At 37.8% G+C, this 22,834-nt stretch overlaps 1 protein-coding gene across 1 annotated transcript in view; it reads left to right on the top strand.

Moving 5' to 3' along the window:
• mew (multiple edematous wings) overlaps window positions 1-22,834 on the top strand; it is a 509,649-nt gene that overhangs the window by 455,938 nt on the left and 30,877 nt on the right. Inside the window, exons 4-5 of the mRNA XM_067784699.1 lie at window positions 16,779-16,885; window positions 21,909-22,042. Of these exons, the coding sequence (XP_067640800.1) occupies window positions 16,779-16,885; window positions 21,909-22,042 (241 nt within the window). The remainder of the gene's footprint in view (window positions 1-16,778; window positions 16,886-21,908; window positions 22,043-22,834) is intronic.

The following is a 22,834-nucleotide window of genomic DNA, read 5'->3' as shown; positions in this document are numbered from 1 at the left end:
TAGTTAAAAGTCTATTAGCGCGGCAAAAAGAGTTCAATAATATTTTAGTAACAAACTCAGCGGTTAGGTTATATTAGCTTGAACTGGCCGGTCTATGAGAACCTCACATTAACTGAATGAGTCCGTAGTGTTACCAGAAGTGTATTTAACGACCAAACTGGCAAACCCTATCAAAAACCAGGACCTATGTTATAAAATAACTCCGTCCTCGTGCCAAATACTAGAAGCTTTCTGGGACTCAACCGCTTGCTGCTTCTAGATCTGACAGCTGTATCTACTTCCTACATCTTCTATCACTGACCAAGCCTAATTTAAAGGCATGTGACGCCAGAAGGCAGTGTCTAGTCATAATACCCGTCATGAGTCTACAGTCCTCTCTTTTTAATGATAGGAGCAACTTTGTTAGTCTAAGTTTGTAAGACCCACACTTAATCTTCGACACTTTACAGCCCCGCGCTTGAACCCACGCCTCTCCCGCTTGGTCGATCATGTGCACCTTTCACCTTTTCTTAATTTCGCCCAATCTAATTAGAACGTCTAAGGAGCAAGCTTTAAGGGATGCGCCCTTTTTATCTAGTTCATCTGCTTTTTCATTCCCATCTACTCCCATATGCCCTGGAATCCAATATAGATGTATGCTTCTCCCTGTCCCGATTCTGTCCAGAGATTGCTTACACTCTAACACACTTGTAGATGCTGTGCTATGCGAGATTATGGTCTTAATTGCTGCTGGGCTGTCAATATAAAAGTTAACACGCTCTAGTTTAAGCTATTCTCTTCCAGTGTTTCTATTGCTTTGGTTACGGCTAATACTTCCGCTAGGAAAACGCTACAGTGATCTGGCAGCTTATAAGATGTGTTTATTTCCGGATCAGCACAGTATACCGCAGACCCTACTTTTTCCACTAATTTGGAACCATCTCTGTACACATGTATCGCCTCGTCCACCATTTGAGGATCCTTGCGCCAACCATCATCCTCTATTGTGGTTTTGAGATCTCCCTCGAAGCGCAGATAGGGAATCAAGTAGTCTGTTCGTCCTGCAATTGATGACGTTATACTACTATGGCCGTATGATTGGCGCTCAAGCTGCCCCGAGGCACTGCGCCTGGTTGCAGTTGCTAACGCTATGTACTTTGCTACCAGGTATACAGGTGGAATGTGCAAAATGGCATACAGTGCAGCCGTCGGAGTTGTTTTCAGTGCTCCCGTAATGCTAAGCATTTATAACCTGCATACCCCTCTAATTTTTTGATGTAGTTGTTTTTTGTGTATCTTTCCACCAAACAAGAACTCCATAGTATATAATAGGGTTTACAGCCGCTGTAAAAACTCAATGAGAAGGAGCGGGCGATAAGCCCTACGTATACCCCAGCCTTATTTTACATGCATAAAGTGCCACTGAGGCCTTCTTCATGCTCTCTTCCTTCAGCTTCCATTACAGCTTACTGTCTAGGATGATTCATAGATTTTTTTTTGCAAGGTTTCTTCTGTAGGGTCAACCCTCCTAACATAGGCCTGGTCCAATTTGGGACCTTGTACCTCTTTGTAAACAAGACCTCTCCAAGGATGGAGAAATATTTTTTCTATATTTGTTGTATAAACAAACTTCAACTGTTGCGTATCTAAAAATTATCTAGATAATAAAAAACTAATGTTGCCGTACAAAAAAGCCAACCCCAAAGGCGGCCTGTGACTGAAAAATTGCATTGTTTTTTTTTTTTAATGATGTTTATTTATTTAATATTCATGAGCTTAGATACTAACTAGATACATGAGCTTGTTTAATATAGTTATACAATGACTCTAAACGAGTTCTCATGCACTTGACGGTCTTCATATTGATATAATATAACATTTTATTAATTTATACAATTTAAATGTTACTGCTTTAACTTGAAGCTTTTTAGGTCCTTTATAATTATATTGCAAAGAAAAAAACATGTAAAAACAATGCCTGATTAGCTGTTTATGGGAAAAGATAAAATGATAAAATCAGGTAAGGGAAAGTTATGTCGGATGTCCGGAATGAGTTAGTGTTTGTGGTTATATATTGTTTAGCCACCAGCATTGCTTTATGATGGCAGCTGCTTCTAATTTGTCTCTGACAGAAACGTATGTATCAAAACGTGTGTTTTCTGCGTTAAGTGCTTTTGAGGTCACTGCTTTTACGTTGGCTCTTCTAAAAATATGGTAAATGATCGGTATGTGATCTTGATTTTGTATAAATCCATTCCTGTCAAGGTAAAGGAATGATTCTGGGGGTGTAAATGCATTTTTTACAGTTAACGAAAAGTATTCTTCGCTTTCGTAAAAGGGTGCACTTATCAAGTTGTTATTGGCCTTGTCGAGACAGCGTATTATATTTCTTCTTGTCAGATTTATTATATGACAGTCAATTCTAGGTACTTTTGCTGTACTATAAACCTTCGCATTTGATACGTATTTGGTATAGTTACTGCTTGCTGCTCTATACAAGGAGGTGCAAGATCTCAGAATTTTCCGTTCAAATTTTCTCATTCTTTCCATATATGATGGTGACATGTTATACCAAATCGGACATCCGTACGTAAGTATAGGTCTTAAAAGTGATTGATACATGATCGTTTTTAGCCTGTTATACAAAAATTTAGTGGAGAACATTTTTTTATAAGCATGGAACGCCCTAGTGGTTTTCTTTATTTGGTGGTTAATGTGGTCGTTATAATACAAAAATTTATCTAGATATATGCCGAGATATTTAACTCTATCGGATTGTTTAATTATACAGTTAGATTCGTTAGACATAATTTTGAATCTTTTCCAGTTTTTTTTAATATTTGAGTTGCATTTTTTGATAGGGGGGCGAAACAGAACAGTTTCACATTTGTTGGCGTTTACTTTGAGTTGCCAATCTATTGTATATTCTTCAACAGTATTATATTTGATTTGCAGATTTGTGTTTATATTAGCAATATAACTGTCTGAGTGATAAATTACAACATCATCGGCAAAGGCTATAATGTTGTCTATTTTATCCAGCAAGTCTAGTATGTAGATGTTACCGAGAATTTTCTATTAGAAAGCATATTATAAATTAATATTATTAACTGAAGGGGAAATTTATAACCAATGAGTTTTGTTATAAGTCCTTTTATCCACACTTTATCGAAAGTCTTTTCTATGTCCAGGAAGCAAGCTCCTGTGACGTTTTTTTTATTCCAGTTCCAGTTTATTTCGGAAACGAGAAGGCTGATGGCATGAGTAGTTGAGTGCCCATATTTAAAACCAAATTGTTTGGGGCTTATTAAGTCATTGTTTTCAATAATTCTATTGATATTTATATTTATTACTTCCTCGAATACTTTACTAATGTTTGGAAGCAAACTGATCGGACGAAGATTTTTATGACTGTTTTTGTCTTTGTTCTTTTTGGGTATAACTATTGTTTTGGCGGTTTTCCAAATGGGTGGGAAGTATGCATTGTTCAACATATTGTTGAAAAGCGTACAATATTCTAGAATTATATCTGTTGGAAGATTTTTAGGATGATATTTGGTATTTGATCTAAACCTGATGACAGTTTTCCCTTCAAATTCGCAAATACATCTGAGAGGTCATTAGTAAGAATGAAGAATCTTTCGGTTTGTTCTTCGGTAAGGTTATTTGCCCTTTTTTCTGCGCTTAATGTTGTTTTGGTTACCTCGATGCTATCAAATAAAGTTTTAGTCTTTAAAAACTCATTGAAGCATTCTTCAACCTGTGAATGGATTAGATTGTCAGGATTGTTTTCTTTTAAAGAGTGAATTGATTCAAGATGAACGCCAATTATATCAACTATATCTTTGTTATTTTTGATAATGTAGCTGTTAGTTGTGAGGTTCTTCTCAATTAAGTTACAATCTAGTCCCGCTTCTTGTATGAGTGGGGATGAAGTAAAGGGAACACAAAGGTGACTCATGGTCTCACTCTGATTTGGAAGAAATGATTTTTTAATAGAAAACATTTTAGAGGGATCGTCAGTCTGGATATAATATAGTTTGAGTTCGAGTTGCTTATTTATATGAATTTTGATGTTGTCCTGAATTAGCTTCTTTATAAGTTTTAGTTCAGCTTTTTTTTGTTGTATAGCACTATAAGAGCAATGTACTTGTAGGCGGTTATAATTTTTTATAATGGTAAGGGTTCTACTTTTTTCTAAAAGTAGAGATTTTAAAATGGGTGTGTTTGCCAGTTTGTTAGTGATGCTGAATTAAGAATTATTTTGTTTAGTTTGTCTAAGTGATGGTCGATTTCAACGTTTTTCAAGTTCCTTTTGTCTGGTGTCCGAGCTTGGTTTTGCAGTTCTGAACTTAGGGTGTTTTTGAATTTTTTCCAGTTGTTTTTTTTTATAATCCAACGTTTTTATAACGGAGTTATCCAGCAATGTAAAGAAGCTCGTGCTGTCTCTGCGAGCAATTATTTCTATGGCGTTATGGTCGCTGTCATAGTTAAAGTATCTTAGACAGTTAACCGTGTCGTTGTCTTTTTGTATGCCTAATCTGTTATCGGCAATACAGATGTCTAAAAACGAGTTAGATCTAAAGTATGAAGGAGATACGGAAGCGTACAGGTTGCATCGGTATTTTATCTCATTTGACATAAGCCAATTTCTAAGTGATTTGCCGTTCGTAGTTCCGTTTTAAATGCGTCGTTATTATTCCCCGCCGGATAATATGCTGCTATTATATACAAAATGTTATTTGGAGGCATGTGTATTTTAATTATGCACGTTTCTAAGACTGTTAACCTATCAATTTTATGATTAAAAACTTTCGTAAACTTTATGTTATCTTTGATAAATATCGCTGTTCCACCACCTCTCATAAAAATTGCATTGTTGTTTAACTGGGGTGTAAACTTTACTGAAATTTAATCAAACTACATAAGTTTAAGCTTAGCTCAACCAAGTACTCATAAACAGTGCACTAGAGAGGTATTTATTTCGCAAAGCCAACCATTACAAATTTCAGTATCGATCTTTAAGGTCCGAACACATCTGACTTTTGAGTCGTTTTAGCGCTGGCGTCCCTTCAAAAGGACGCACGTTGACAGTTTTCCTGCCACAATGAACTCCAAAGGGAAACTAGAATTTTGTCTTTTTTTTTGCTTTTTTGTTACAAGCATTTGTTTAGTGTAACAAAAACATTCAATCACTTTCCATTTCACATTCACAATATATTACGCTGATGCGTAGTTATTACAAACAAGTAAGGAAGGTTAAGTTCGGGTGTAACCGAACATTACATACTCAGTTGAGAGCTATGGTGACAACATAAGGGAAAATAACCATGTAAGCAAATGAACCGAGGGTAATCCTGGAATGTGTTTGTATGACCTGGGTATCAAATGAAAGGTATTAAAAGAGTATTTTATGAGGGAGTGGGCCATAGTTCTATAGGTGAACGCCATTTGGGGATATCGCCGTAAAAGTGGATCAGGGTTGACTCTAGAATGTGTTTGTACGATATGGGTATCAAATTAAAGGTATTAATGAGGGTTTTAAAAGGGAGTGGTGTTAGTCGTATAGGTGGACGCCTTTTCGAGATATCGCCATTAAGGTGGACCAGGGGTGACTCTAGAATGTGTTTGTACGATATGGGTATCAAATTAAAGGTGTTCATGAGTATTTTAAAAGGGAGTGATCCTTAGTTCCATAGGTGGACGCTGTTTCGAGATATCGTCATAAAGGTGGACCAGGGGTTAAAGGTGGACCATGGGTGACTCTAGAATGTTTGTACGATATGGGTATCAAACGAAAGGTGTTACTGAGCATTTTAAAAGGGAGTGGGCATTAGGTCTATAGGTGGACGCCTTTTCGAAATATCGCCATTAGGGTGGGCCAGGGGTGACTCTAGAATGTGTTTGTACGATATGGGTATCAAATGAAAGGTGTTAATGAGGCTTTTAAAATGGAGTGGTGGTAGTTGTATATGTGAAGGCGTTTTCCAGATATAGACCAAAATGTGGACCAGGGTGACCCAGAACATCATCTGTTGGATACCGCTAATTTATTTATATATATAATACACGAACAGTATTCCTGCCAAGATTTCAAGGGTTTTTGATTTCGCCCTGCAGAACTTTTCCATTTCATTCTACTTAATATGGTAGGTGTCACACCCATTTACAAAGATATTAAATTTTTTGTTAAAATTTGACTTTAAAAAAAAATTTTTTTTAAAGGGGGCGTGGTCGTTCTCCGATTTTGCTAATTTTTATTAAGCATATATATAGTAATAGGAGTAACGTTCCTGCCAAATTTCATCATGATCTCTTCAACGACTGCCAAATTAAAGCTTGCAAAACTTTTAAATTACCTTCTTTTAAAAGTGGGCGGTGCCACTCCCATTGTCCAAAATTTTACTAATTTTCTATTCTGCGTCATCAGTTTAACTCACCTACCAAGTTTCATCGCTTTATCCGTCTTTGGTGAAATTTTCGATATCGAAAAAGTGGGCGTGGTTATAGTCCGATATTGTTCATTTTAAATAGCGATCTGAGATGAGTGCTCAGGAACCTACATACCAAATTTCATCAAGATACCTCAAAATTTACTCAAGTTATCGTGTTAACGGACAGACGGACGGACGGACGGACGGACATGGCTCAATCAAATTTTTTTTCGATCCTGATGATTTTGATATATGGAAGTCTATATCTATCTCGATTCCTTTATACCTGTACAACCAACCGTTATCCAATCAAAGTTAATATACTCTGTGAGCTCTGCTCAACTGAGTATAAAAATAAATATCTATTGATCAGCTTACAAGCATATTATAGCAATTATTTAGCCAATGCATATATGTACATATATGTAAAAAGTAATGGTAGTTTGCAACAGACATATAGAATCCAAGGGATACAATTTTCGCGTCTATGTTGGATTCACGAAGCAAATAAGCTGCAAGCATCGCCAATCATTCAACTCTTCAGTGAAAACCTATGTGTGCTATTATGCATGGATGATTTAATGCTAGGCTGTCACAACACCGGCTTTTATATGGGACTTAAGTTGACAAAGTCATTTCAAAACAAAAATATTAACCAAAAAAGCTAAGCAAACATATAAAGTTAATCATTTTATGCAACGCTTTCACTTAAACCAAGCTTAATAAAAATGCAGCTCTGCAACATCATGTGCTGGCATCACATCAAAGCAGTGCACGCATAAAATGAGAAAGAGCAAAAAATTATCATCCGGTTGCACCCACATGAAATCATTAAAATAAATATGCAAATGTTTACAAATATATGATGTCTAAAACAAATGAACAGAAAATATAACCAATTAAATACCTAGCTCCACAAACGGTTATTGCTCTTTTAAACTAGATTACTAACACAACCGTACTTATGTATATGTTAAGTATCTAAAATACGTGTCATATACGAACGCATAATCTCTCATTTCTCTTTCGATTTTCATTGATCATTTATAAAGGCGATTTTCCACCATATTACTTTTTTTTATTGTAAAGTAGTAGCTAGGTATATGAGCTCATATGTAGCCTAGTGTGGTATGTGAATAGTATTTGATCTTTTATTTGCTTCAGTCATTTATTAGGATTTGACTGTTTTATTAGTTCCGCTGCAACAAATAATCATTTATCATTTTTTTGATTTATTCATTCGCTACACTCTGGCAGCTTTTAGTGATCTAAATTGATTTTCTGCTTTTTATTTAATTTCTTTTTTTGTTTTATTTGTGCTATTCATAGATTTGTATAATACACGCGAATGGATTTTTACTCCCTAATCTGCACCATTTACATTTTGACCTCATTAAAATGTGACTAATCGACAAGTGCTTTCTTGGTCTCTTTTTTGGGGATCAGTTCTATACCACAGCGTTATAGATAAATTTCTTAATAGCTAAGGTTTGGTATAGATTTTGCAAACGTTCGATAATACATTCATCGATAGTAACCGTTGATTTGTCAACTTTTCAGCAACAGTCTCGATTGCAAACTTTTTGAGAATCCCGTTTCGAACAGAAGGTCAAGCTAGGTTTACATTACATAACTTCAACTTGCCATGATATACCTCCGAAGATATTTAGGCCGAACCTCTCATTCAATTTGCATCGTGCTACTTTTCAACTTTTTCCAAAAAAATGTTTAAGGGATGGGACCTATATACTTTATTACGCCTTCAGCTATTCGAAGGCGTAATAAAGTATATAGGATCTGCAACTAAGAAAATATTTCTGAGAAGTTCCTCGTATACTTGAGTGTTTTCCAAACCATTGCCGAAGGGCAACTTTGCTTAGAAATACGTTTTGTCAAGTATTGTGACATGCCTTTTCCCGGAACTTTAACCAAGCTGAACCCTTCAGTGTGTTCACTCTTGGGCCGCTTCCCATAACTATAGTATCCGTGGTATGGATAGGGGTAATGCCGTGCACCAGCCCCTACTCGCTCACCCCTGTTTTTCCGGCACAAGCAGTTATGTACGACAAGACCACCCTCATAGGATCAATGCAGTTGAAGCCATTACTTTATCAGCGTAAGTACACAAAATCACACACCTGACAAATGTAACTTAATACCTTCAGGACGCGCTCATCCGTCCTTGAGCCCAAGTTTGACTACCTACTCCCTCTCTTTCTTCATAATCCTGCATCCTAACTATAACGGTTCAACTGGAGAGATCACGGAAACATCCGCATAGTTGCGATATAAGAGACGCAGCTAACCACCAGATCATATCACCGAACTTGCGATGGCTATAATATTCACTGTAAAGATGAACCTGACGGAAATGGAAGCGGTATCGCATTCACCACCCTTCTTACAGTGCAGTACAAGGATAGCAGGGACTGCGTCAAGTTATTACGATCCGATCAGGCAACTTGAATATTATAATCATAAACACCCATATCCTCTCTTGTAACACTAGTAACTATAGCCCTGATATTAGTGCGATACTTGGCGAAAATCACACTATTACCAAATATATAAAGGTAAAACAAATAAACAGCACGACATTAAGACCGCTGAATAGATAGACCTCGCACGAGGCAAAAGCTTCATCCTCAGCGACGGACTTTTAAAGTGCGTTGCTTATTTATGCATCGGACCATCTTTCCATATCCCTATAACTAAGCTATCAGATGATATCATCACTTTTAAACGCCCTACTTTCGTTGACTTTAATAAAGCTAGTTGTGACGGCTGACAAAAATTTGCGGCGTGCTCTTTCAATGCCATCCCTATTCCGAGGGAGGAGCAACGTCATAGTTATAGGTTTGGATTCTAGTAGCTTCATTCCATCTGATAAAAGCAGTAAATCCAGTAGAGTTTTTTAACATTTCCTGACGAATTGTCAGTTCGATAGATCCATCGCAAATCAAATGCGGTAAGTTTCCATGATAACAATCTAAGCAACACGTGTCACAACATTTTTGGCCGCGATGAACTCCTAAACTACTGAACTGATTTTGAATTTGTTTTGCACCCCGTGTGTAGTTTGATCTAACTTGAGAGATAGGATAGGTTATATCTCAGTTTGTATTCGCAATATTATTTTTTATTTGTTTATACGTAATAATAACATGTTACGTATACGCAGTGGCACTCATAGTTTCAGGTGGTGCGGATATACTTCCGTGTAATTGATTGGTGTTTAATTAAACAGCCTGCTTACTTACTTCTTTGACGAGGAAATCAACCAGCCGGGCATCTGCACCAATCCCATTCAGGGAACAGACGTTCCAGGTGCATGCCCTCAATTCATTGTCCTTCAAACGTTTGCCATGGTCGTCATCAATAGAGAGTGTATTTATCCGAGGCTTGTTGTTATATTTTTTTTTTTTATGGTTTTACTTGCCGGGTCCCAAGCCCAGTGCACAAACCGCTCAGCGGGGGTGAAAATATTACTTGCACGTTTATATAGCGAGCCGCTTGCTCCAAGACAGACGCCTGCTTGCAGCCGCACCTAGAGATGTACAGACGCTGCCGACGAGGGGGACCGCGATTTAGAGGTACTATGACATTTTTTTTCATTCAGGAGAGTCTTTAGTTGTGTAGAGGGTAAGAATGAAAAGAAATTGAGAGAAGAGAAAAGAGAGAAGGAGATTGAGAAAGACATAGAATGAGACGAAGTGGAGATAGATGAAGCGAAAAAGACGGAGGGAGAAGTGAATAAAAGGATTAGGAAAAAGTGAAGAGGGGGAGGGCAGAGTCAGACAGAAAAAGCTCATTAAAATGTATGCAGATAGGCCAAATTTAGGGCCGGACAAGGTCTGCCGGGTCTTCTAGTGTATATAAAATCACAATGGTAAAAGTCCCCAACGGCTTCTAATGCCCGGTTTTTTATTAAAAAATTTTGTCCTTTATTGTATCTACCCATGGCTCAATAATTCCACTGTTTCGCTTTGTATAAAAACAATTGCCTGATTTTCTTGGTACTGAAATACGATTCGAGCTAACAATTGGTTAAAGCTTAAAGCAAAGCGATGATAATCATTGCAAAAGTAGTTCGCATTGTACTCTTAGACAGCTTTTACAGCAATGCCTAACACTTCCTAGCATATTTACAAACAAATAAAAGTCAAACAAAGCGAATAATTTCAATGCATGCTTTCACGCCATCACTCCAATACATTGAACTGCATTTGCTACCGGTAATCAATTTGCTTGTTAGATACATTCCAACGATCACTTATCTGTGTCTGGCTATAACTGCTGCAATCATTCCTCTAAAAGGGTGAGCAGGCGGCAACACTAATTTGAATTGACTACATACCTAATTCGATTCAAACACATTCCTAGCGGAAAGAAATATAGAGGTTGCAATATCCAACTTATGGTCGGCTTCATCATCACTGATTATGTTAGCATTTCACTGTAGGATAGCAATCCTGGAGGGTGGGGCCGTGTGTAGAAGTCCACGAAAGTGGGGAAAGCTTCTGACCGCCATTCACCTGGGAATGGCCAGAGCGATTCTTTTGCATGCGGTTCAAGCAGCTCACTACTGCCGGTCGCTTGCGGCCAAGTATCCTTTGGGTAGCCGCTAAACACCCGTTTAGCGGTGAGCTAATGTAAGAAGGTGGCAACCTGGCTAGGCCACTCTGACATAATCGGTTTAAGGGCTAGCCGGGGGAGATTTCATCGGCAGCGTCTGTACACCTCTAGGTGCGGCTGCAAGCGGGCGTCTGTCTTGGAGCAAGAGGCTCGCTATATAAACGTGCCAAATAATATTTACACCCCCGCTGAGCGGGTTGTGCGCTGTGCTTGGGACCCACCACGTAAAACCATACTCCAATGAAATATAACAACAAGCCTCGGATAAATACACTCTCTATTGGTGACGACCATGGCAAACGTTTGAAGGACAATGAATTGAGGGCATGCACCTGGAACGTCCGCTCCCTGAATGGGATTGGTGCAGATGCCCGGCTGGTTGATGTCCTCGTCAAAGCAAAATCTGACATCACCGCCATCCAAGAAATGCGTTGGACGAAGCAAGGAAGAAAGAAGATCAAAAATTGTGACATATATTGGAGTGGTCATGCGAATAAGCGCAGTTTCAGCGTCGGATTCGTGGTGGGAGAGAGACTTTGTCGCCAAGTGCTGGCGTTCACGCCTGTGGACGAGCGTCTCGCCGCTATTCGAATAAAAGCAAAATTTTTTAATATATCATTCATCTGCGCCCATGCGCCGACAGAGGAGAAAGACGATGAGGTGAAAGACACTTTTTATGAACAATTAGAACGCACATACGAGCGCTGCCCCTGTCATGATATAAAAGTCGTGCTTGGCGACTTTAACGCCAGGGTGGGCAAAGAAGGTGTTTTTGGCCCTGCAGTCGAAAAGTTCAGCCTACACACTGAAACTTCTCCTAACGGACTGAGGCTGATTAACTTTGCCGGTGCTCGAAACATGGTCATATCAAGCACGAGGTTCATGCATAAAAAGATACATCAAGCTACATGGCTGTCTCCTGATCGAAATACTCGCAATCAGATCGATCACGTTGTGATAGACGGACGGCATGCCTCCAGTGTTTTAGATGTGCGAACGATCCGAGGACCTAACATCGATTCGGACCATTATCTCGTTGCAGCCAAAATACGCACCCGCCTCAACGCGGCTAAAAACAAGGAACAAAAAACACAAAGAAAGCTAGACGTCGAAAAGCTTCAATCACAACAGACTGCCAATGATTTCGCAACTCGACTCTCACACCTGCTCTCTGAGGGCACAACTCATCCTGAAGGAATACAGGGGCAGTGGGAGCATATCTCCAAAGCACTTCGTACTGCCGCCGAGGAAAAAATTGGTTACCGGCGGCCACGAAAAACAACTGGCACGATGAAGAATGCCGCGTTGCAACCGAAAGAAAAGACGCTGCCTACAGGGCTACGTTAAAAGCGAGCGCGACAAGAGGAGTGTGTGAACGCTATCGTGAGTTGAAAAGGGAAGCGAGACGCCTTTTCAGGAAGAAAAAGCAGAAGCAGAAAGGCGTGAGTGCGAGGAGCTTGAGCTGCTAGCCACCAGGAATAACGCCCGAAAATTCTACCAAAAAATACGGCGACAGACGGAAGGTTTTAAGACCGGGCAAACTCCTGTAGGAATGAAAACGGCGACCTTGTAACTGATGTCCAGAGAGTGCTTAGATTATGGAGGGAACACTTCTCTGCTCTCCTAAATGGAGGCAGCAATTCACCGCGCAGAGATGAAGAACCCGATCCCGCAATCGATGATGATGGAATATATGTCCCCCCGCCCGATTATGACGAAGTTAGAATAGCAATAACCAGATTGAAAAACAACAAGGCCGTGGGCGCTGATGGATTGCCTGCGGAGCTATTCAAGTTCGGCGGCGAGGAGTTGGTAAGGCGCATGCAGCAGCTTCTTAGCAAAATATGGGCGGACGAAAGCATGCCCGACGGTTGGAATCTAAGTGTTCTTTGCCCAGTCCACAAGAAGGAGGATACTGCAAAATGCACCAACTATCGTGGAATCAGCCTTCTTAATATCGCATATCCTTTCAAGTGTATTGTGCGAAAGATTGAAGCCCACCGTGAACCGGCTGATTGGACCTTATCAGTGCGGCTTCAGACCTGGTAAATCTACCATCGACCAGATTTTCACAATGCGCCAAATCTTGGAAAAAACCCGTGAAAAGAAAATCGACACACATCACCTCATCGTCGACTTTAAAGCCGCCTTCGACAGCACGAAAAGGAGCTGCCTATATGCCGCTATGTCTGAATTTGGTTTCCCCGCAAAACTTATACGGCTGTGCAAAATGACGTTGAGCAACACCATCAGCTCAGTCAGAATTGGGAAGGACCTCTCCGAGCCGTTCGAAACTAAACGAGGTTTCAGACAGGGTGACCCCCTATCGTGCGATTTCTTTAATTTGATGCTGGAGAAAATTATACTAGCTGCAGAACTTAACCGCACTGGAACAATATACTATAAAAGCGTGCAATTACTGGCATATGCTGATGACATTGATATCATCGGCCTAAACACCCGCGCTGTTAGTTCTGCTTACTCCAAGCTGGAAAAAGAAGCGGTAAAGATGGGTTTGATGGTGAATGAGGACAAAACGAAGTACCTGCTGTCATCGAGCAAAGAGTCAGCGCATATGCGCCTTGGCAACCACGCTACTGTTGGCAGCCATAATTTCGAAATAGTAAAAGACTTCGTTTATTTGGGAACCAGCATCAACACTAGCAACAACATCAGCACTGAAATCCAGCGAAGAATCAATCTTGCCAATAAATGCTACTTTGGACTAGGTAGGCAATTGAAAAGTAAAGTCCTCTCTCGGCGAACGAAAATCATGCTCTACAAGTCACTTATCGTACCCGTCCTGCTATATGGGGCAGAAGCATGGACCATGACAACAGCAGATGAAGCGGCTTTGGGAGTGTTCGAGAGAAAAGTTCTTCGAAAGATTTATGGACCTCTACGCGTTGGCGATGGCGAGTACCGAAGAAGATTTAATGATGAGCTGTACGAGCTATACGCAGACATCAACATAGTCCAGCGAATTAAAACGCAGCGGCTGCGCTGGCTAGGCCATGTTATGTGAATGAAAGATGATGCTCCGGCGAAGAAAGTGTTTCTATCGGAACCCGCCTATGGAAGCAGAGGTAGAGGGCGGCCACCACTCCGTTGGAAGGACCAGGTGGAAAACAATTTAAACTCCCTTGGTGTGACCAATTGGCGCCGGTTGGCGGAGCGAAGGAGCGACTGGCGCGCCTTGTTGGACGGCCATAACCGTTTAGACGGTTAAGCGCCAATTAAGTAAGTAAGTAAGTTGACTTTTGCTGACACTTTTGCCTTGCACTTAAGTGACATTCGATGCCTCATGGCCGAGCCACAATGAAGTTTCCTTAATATAGATGCGTTCAACGCAATCTTATGCATTCCACCACAATCTGGCAAGATGTTGCGTTTGTAAATATAAAAAAAAAACCTCAGACTTAGGCAATTGAAGTTTATATCGCCTTGCACATTCAAATAAAAAATTTCGCGAGCCACTGTTATAAACATTCTCAGTATACATGAAAAATATTTGCTAACATATTTTGTGTTCTATTAATTTCTTAAATTTCAGTTTTTAACTGTGAAAAATGTTAGAAAAGTTACCAACGAGTGAGAAAAATAATTTCACTTGGAAAGTGTGAAATCACACTTAGCCTAAGCAAATGTCCTAGTCTACTTCTTATGCTTTGCTTGCAACAAAAGTTGGAAGTTGTCTACTTTTTCATGTCAGATGGTGCCAGTGGCGCTCAATCTGCCTTTCTCCATAAAAATACATGCAATCTACTCATCGTGCATAAGATTGCGGGGCTTTCAGTTAGCATGGAGAAAATGAGAATATCAGTAGAAATTTATTTAAGAAGACAATTAATGTACAAGAAATGCTTAACGCATTCGCATATCGGAAAAAGTTATGAAAACAAACAAGCCTTACAAAGTCTAGTATAGTGGTAATGTGAAGAGGAAAGTAAATCAAAGCGGAAAGCAAAGTCTTGGTATTGTACTTGTGGTGAGAAGAGGACAGCTTAATTACTGCCTGTCATACAGATAGACTTTGCGGATATTACGTCTTGGTGTTATAAACTCAAAAAGAAATGTATATTTTCCCTCGACGTTTTACGTTCAACTTTTTGGTAATAGGCTTTATTTCTTTGAGCCAAATATGCTACAAGTTATGCAACGCTCTTGCTTTCTTTTGATACTGATGTTGGAGAAGATAACTCTGGCAGCAGATCTTAACCACGATGGCAATATAAGGCTTAAAAATGCATCAAGTATTGTGCCCTCTCTGGCTTGAGTAAAGAGGTAAATAAGAATAGGTCTTGCACTCCACAAGTCTCTTATCACATCTACACTTCGGCAAATGTATGGGTCATTCTGTGACGACAACAGTGTGTATAGAGAAAGGTTTAATAAACAAGTGGAAGTCTTATTCGGAACATTCAATAGCGGTCAGTTATAGCGAAGCAAGGATGGCGTATGCATCAATTAATGAATGATGACGATGAAATTATCATTTAACAGCTTCCACAAATGAATACAATTAGTCCAATAAGTACACTGTTCAAAAATGATTTCTAAGCAATGGTACCATGTCATTTTTAATTTTTTCCACAAATGTATAGCTCAGCTCGTCTTTACTTCTAATTTAAAGGTTAAACTAGAGCAAGTGTAGCAAGTGCGCTTTCTGTTGCAAGAAAATGTTATAACTTTGTTAGACTGTGTTATTGATCCTTACAATTGATTACTGTTTATAACAAATAAGGGAGTCATTTTCCTTAATTTGATGTATTCTATGCTATTCAACCAAGATTATCGGTTTAAGTTAAATTCAAATCAGTAAGTGTTTAATTTGGATTAACATCGCATCTGTCTAGGCTATTAAGCGTGCTTCTAACATTTCACTCTCGCTACTACTGCTGCCCTACATTTCATCAAATTTTACTGTAAATATTTCTAGGAACGTCATTGTTAAATTGAATGTTTCTAATGACCATCAACCGTGATGACTGATGATGTCAATGTTGCCATCGACACTTTCAAAGTTCAATTATGTTCATCGCTCCATTTATAATTTATAACATTTCTTTTATATTTTAAGTTTCTATGCATTCTGTTTTCATTTGTTGTTGTTGTTGTAATTAAGCACATTATTTAATTGTTTGTAAACATGACCACATTTTTTTTGTTGTTTTGTGTAATTTTTATGCATAAGTAATTTAATAATAATTTTTAATGCACTTCTCTATGTACAACAACTTTTTATTCAGTAATCAGAGTTTATGCATTTCGAAAATGAAATCAACATATCCACTTATAAAATAATTAATTTCCTCTTTCATTTATTTGCATTGAGTTATAAATATAATTAATTTTTATTTGCCATTTAATTTTTAACTTCTTTTTGCGTAATTTTTTGATGTATTTAAGTTTTCAATAGTTAATACTTTCTTTACTGTTCATGCGAGTTTTTTCAGCACTCAATTATTTTAGTTTACTGTTATCGTTATTTTACGAAACTTTTCGTTTGTTCTTATTGTTGTTGTTGTTAATAAATTCATCACCGTGCAACCAAATAATTAAAAACAAATTTGTTTACTAAATATTGTTGAATACATAAATATTTTATTAACTAATACGTGTTTTTGTATATTCTCTTCTTTTCTTCTCCTTTTCTTATTTTTTTTTATTTCTATATTCAACACAATGTGTTTGTGTGTGTTCGTTTTGTTGTAATTTGGCATCATACAGCATATGACAGCGATGATATCGAAGAACTGCAAGAACCCTCAGACGATGAAATCAAGGAAGGCCAGTGGCTGGGCGTGACGGTGCGATCGCAAGGATTGGGTGGAAAGGTAAACTATTGTTTTTTTTGTATTTAATTTACATAAGTGGGATTTAACAAACATTCCTATTAACCATATCTAGGGCTCAACCATTTTTTAATTCCGCCTCTTGATTTCCTTTTCGAACTTTCTCGGGACTATAAAACTATTTCAATTGCTTCACGAAGCGTTAAGCTTGTATAGGTCAAGCTTTCACTGCCATAATTTAAGACTTATACCATACAATCCCTATATGGCCTCTGTGTACTAGGACAAAAATAATGTAACGAATTCTGGGGATTTCGGGCAGTTATACACCTTCTGGTAACGTTCGAATCGCTCAACTGTCGAATAAATAACTTTCAGTATTGAAAAATGGTCTTTATTTGGCCTACTTTGGGAGTGGTGCTTCAAAATTATACTTCACAACTAATAGCATGTTTAAATCAAACTGGTTACTCATTCCTTAGCTTGCGCTGCTTTTATACTCTCGGTTCACCCATTTCTCTTAAGGTCTAGTCATTTCCCGAAAATATGTTCGAGAACAATTGTATATCATGCTTGGTTACCAGCTATATACATGTATATTTATAGTTTATGCTTTTCTACTAGCCATATTCCTGTGTATGTGTGAGTATCAACGTCTGCTCTTAGCTGATGACTACATATGTGTATGTGAGATATTCTTCGTCACTTTCTATGTAAGCATGGCTGCTTGCTGTTTTTGTTGTTGTGATTATTTACTAACGGCATAGTGATGCTAATATTCGCCATAATAGTTTGCCTTCAATAGTAAATAATGCAACTGACTCGCCATCGTAAAAATGTTTATCCTGCCGTCAAAACAAAAACAAATTCCTTAAAACGAGAAAATAGCTATTAAAATAAGGAAAAATGGTATATGATATTTTGGTGACCTGCAATAGTGTCAATGAAACTAGCGTCAATTGACATTAATACGCTTATGAAAGATAATTGATGTCAATGACAATGTCAATGACATTAATTCCAAATCCAAAAGAGAATTAACGTCAGAATCATGCTGGCATCAACATCACTGACATTAGTATTCTTTTCAAAAGCGAATTAATGTCAGACACACTTTTTCTCCGATTTGACATTAATGTGGTGTCTTATGGACACCACGACCCGTCTTTAGAATAAAATTCGCACAAATTTTAATTCCAAATATTTGTTGTCTATTAACGCGTGGGCGACGTTAAATAGTCCCAAAGCGTACTTAAGTCAGTTGACATTAGTTCTGTTTGGATTTGGAATTAGAGTCAATGACATTAATGCTATTTCAAAAGCGCAATAATGTCAATTGATGTTAGTTCCATTGACACTATAGCACTTTACCGATATTTCACCTTAGAAATGATTCCATAATTCTGGAAGGTAGTTTTCTTATAAATTTGCATAATATTTACGGTTCATCGCTGTTGAATTGATCAATGAAACCAGTTAATTTAACTCTTTCATTAGTTAGATTTATTGAGAATATTTCATTTTTACAGAATATTGTTAACTTGAGACTATCAAAGTATCTTTTGTTGTAATGACTAGACAAATTTGTTCTCGTGACAAAAAACTTGGTTGAATTAGCCATATCTTTATTTCTTTTGGTGCGTTGCCGCTGCTTTAATCTTTTGCGGCGGAAAAAAGGCAAATGTAGTATGACGAGAAACCCGCGTGGGCTTTTAAGCATTCGTCAGATTCCCTACAATAATTCCAAGTATGAAGGACTCGCTTTAACAACCATTGTACCATTTTCAAGACTTTTTCATGAGCGTTACACGGAACAAACCAGAACACTCAAAATCAAATAAGAAGAGACTTTCTCTTAGAAAAAGTAATACTGCATATTTTATAGAAGCACTAAAGATAAGTTATAGAAGGGCACCGCCATGACTTAGACTTCATCTCTGTAGAACCTGTACCTGTTCTATCATATAAGATTTGAAGTTTTTTAAACTGCGTGCTCAGTTCCTGGTTGTACTCACTTTACGCCGTTTTAAATACATTTTTCTTAATTAAAGAGGCAGTTCTGATAGGTTCCTTTCAGTGCAATAAAAACCGCAAAACACCAAAAAAAGCTAATCAAATATCAAAAAGGAAAGGTGTCTAAGTACGGGAGTAACCGAACATTATATACTCAGCGTGGGCTTCATTTGTACAGTTCAGATAAATTACTTTTCTACATAACACTAGGCACCGCCCATTTAAAAAAACATGTCTTCCAATTCCCTTTTACAATAAAACTTGGCAAGTGAAATATCATCGATAAAAAACAATTTTTCACTAAGATGTGGCTTGTTATTCTAGTCTCCGGCCCTTTGAATTTCTTTTATATAAAAGTAGGCGTGGTCTTTTGCCGATCTCGTCCATTTTTTCTAGAAATATTTCCCGCTGTAAGGAAAAGATATGTACCCAATCTTATGACGATCCGGCATTTTCGAGTTATGGCTCCCGAAACATAGAGAATTGCTTAGTCATGAAAGGGGCGGTGCCATGCTCATTTTAAAAAATTTGAATTTTTTCATATTTCTTGTTATAATTTAAAAGAATCGTGGTGAAAGTCGCGTACGCCTAAAAGTATGCAAGGGCGTGCATTGAGTTGGGCCTTTAACGAGGTGGAATTCTACAATGCCTGCAACACTCAGGAGGCTAACCATGAAGGTACTGCCTAATCTTCTAAATACTTCGACTTGTGCGTTACGTAACTCAAATATTTTGATCAAACATTGCACTGTCCCCGAGTTTTAAATTATATTTCAGGTTTCAAGTCTCTAGATATCCAGGAAGTTAGTTAAAAGTCGATTGCAAGATTCCCAGTTTAAAACTAGTTTTCTCAATATCTCGATCCAAGCGCCACCTAGCGGAATTTTTTTTATAAAATTTTGCATTGTCACCGGTTTCTGACTTACGGCCCAAGTCTCATGTCTCTAGCTCATCTGGAAGTTAATCGAAAATCGATCGCAAGATTCCCCCCGTTTTTAAAGGATTTGCAGTTATCTGCACCAGCGCGCCACCTAGCGGAACCTTGTTTTCTATTAGTTGTATTGTCACCAGGTCTCTAACTAAGTGCCAATTTTCAAGTCTCTATATAACCGGGAAGTTAGTTAAAAATGGATTGAAACATTCTCAAATTAAAATTTGTTTTCTTACTATCTCGATCCGCGTGCCACCTAGCGAATTTTTTTTTTTATCAAATGTTGCACTGTCACCGGGTTCTGACCCACGGCCCAAGTTTCAAGTCTCTAGCTCACCGGCAAGTTACTCGAAAATCGATCGCAAGATTCCGCTAGTTTATCGGGGATTTGTAGTTATCTCAATTAGCATGCCACCTAGCGGAACTTTGTTTTCTATAGATTGTATTGTCACCAGGTCTCGAACTATGTGCTAAGTTACAAGTCTCTAGGTAACCGGGAAGTTAGCTAAAAATAGATTGAAAGATTCCCAAATTAAAATTAATTTTCCTAATATATCGATCCTTGCGACACCTAGCGGAATTTTTTTGATAAAATATACATCGTCACCGGGTTCTGACTTATGGCTCAAGTTTCATATCTCCAGCTCACCGGGAAGTTGCTCAAAAATCGATTGCAATATTCCCTGCGTTTTTTCAGATGTTTGCAGAGATTTTCGTTTATCTCGATTTCTCTGCCATCTGGCAGCTTTTTGCTTTCCACGAATTGTAGTGCCATCGACTCGCAAACTATTTGCTAAGTTTCTAGAGAAGTTAGTTAAAAGTCGATCGCAAAATTTCCATTTTAAAATTAATTTTCTGTATATCTCGATCCGTGCGCCACCTAGCGGATTTATTTCATTTGCATTGTAATGTCTCTCAGATCTGAACTATGTTCTAAGTATCAAGTGTCTAGCTCAACGGGAAGTTACCGAAAAAGACTTTTCCGTGGGTCAAAAATTCGTATGGAAATGAGGGTACAAACATGAAGGCGACATAATATAAAGGTATAAAATATAAAGGTAAAAAAATAACAATAATTATCATTAGAAAAAAATTCTTGTTCTGGCCTTGAGCTCGAATCGAACCTTGAATCATTTATCAATAGGCCGATAAAAACAAAAACAATTATATTAATTATTAATAATATTTGTAAAATAGATTTTATCAAAAGTGGGCGTTTCCACGCCCATTTTAAGAGTCTCAATATCAGTCCACACATCAAATTTCAACATTCTAGGTGTATTGCTTACTAAATAATCAGCTTTTTTGTGTTTCCATAATGTTATATATATAAAAAGTGGGTGTGGTTATCATCCGATTTCACTTATTTTCAATACCAATTTATTCTGGGTCCAGATATGCCCGCATACCTAATTTGCTGAAGATAACTCAATATCTGCTCAATATATCGTGTTAACGAACGGACAGACGGACGTACGGACATGGATTTATGAAATTGTTTTTCGATACTGATGATTTTGATATATGGAAGTCTATATCTATCTCGATGCCTTTATACCTGTACAACCAACCGTTACGTTACCAAAGTTAATATACTCTGTGTGCAAAGGACGCTGAGTATAAAAAAAATCATCCAAAACGCTCAATAAAAAGTAGTTATTGATATAGCCAAGCAAACCACATGAGTTTTTCATTTCATTCACATCTAACATTGACCTCATCAATGACCTGATGACCTGCCTTTCAATTGAAACCCAAAATAAAATTTTTTTCTAATAAACGAGGGAAAAACTAAGCAAGAGTCATAAATATTTTCATTGTTTTTGTTGTGCCTGAAAACACTGTGAATGACTTAATTAATATAAACATTGCTTTCATTGACCACCTTTGGTGCCGATAAATTTTTTTTTTTTTTTTTTTGATTTACTTACGAGTTTTTTTTTTTTTTTAATTCCATCTTAAACTGGTGGTAGCTGAATGTGTTTTTTCCTGATGTGAGATTTTAAATCAAGAACACCTCTACGGGAATCTTTGTTGTACCGCATTTTCTTTAATTTCAAAATTTATTATATATCATTATTGTTATTTATTCATTTTTCATAAATTCCTTTTGTTCAAAAGGTACTCGTGTGCGCTCATCGTTATATCACCAAAGTGCTGGAAAATCGTTATGGTCAAGGGTTATGTTATGTGCTGACCAATGAGTTGAGTTATGATGAAGTTTATGAGCCCTGTAAAGGGCGCACTGTACAAAGGTGAGTATTTTATTGTTTTTTATTACTATTGTTATAATTCATTCTATTTTATAGTCTATTGTTAAAGTCTGAGTTTATTTGTGTATTAACTAATCAGTATGTATGGGCATTCGAATTTTGTTGTTAGTATTAATACTTTTTTTTGTTTTGTTTCCATAAAAGTAATATGTTTTGCCCTTGAATTTTTCTTTTATTAGATTTGTTGGGTCCAAATATGTTTAAGTATGTAAGTATATGCTCACAATTGGGGAAAGTAATAGCTGTCCCTTTATCACTAACCCCCTTGGTCGCCTAAATGTAATTATTGAAATGAGTATGCAAATGATGTTTGTATTTTTTTGAGTAATAAATATCACTGAGAAGTGAGAAAAGGGCGGTGGAAGACTTGAGATACCTCGATGATCCCAACTGAGGTCAGATATCGGAAACCAGAGATGAGTGGCGAAATTTGCTAGCTAACCGCATATGATATGCCATTATGGGGGCTTGGAATATACGGTAGGTATTCCTGTTGTAAAATCCAAATTCCGTTCCTGGGTTGTGCGCTTTGTTTGGGACCTGTCACGTAAAAATGCCTCCAAATGAAACATAAAAACAAGTAAGGAAGGTTAAGTTCGGGTGTAACCGAACATTACATACTCAGTTGAGAGCTATGGTGACAGCATAAGGGAAAATAACCATGTAGGAAAATGAACCGAGGGAAACCCTGGAATGTGTTTGTATGACATGCGTATCAAATGAAAGACATTAAAGAGTATTTTATGAGGGAGTGGGCCATAGTTCTATAGGTGG

This window comes from Eurosta solidaginis, chromosome 4 (assembly GCF_040869045.1).
Source record: "Eurosta solidaginis isolate ZX-2024a chromosome 4, ASM4086904v1, whole genome shotgun sequence".
NCBI classification, from domain to species: Eukaryota; Metazoa; Arthropoda; class Insecta; order Diptera; family Tephritidae; genus Eurosta; species Eurosta solidaginis.
Note: the sequence above shows the minus strand (reverse complement) of the source record. Positions and strands in the feature narration are given on the sequence as shown.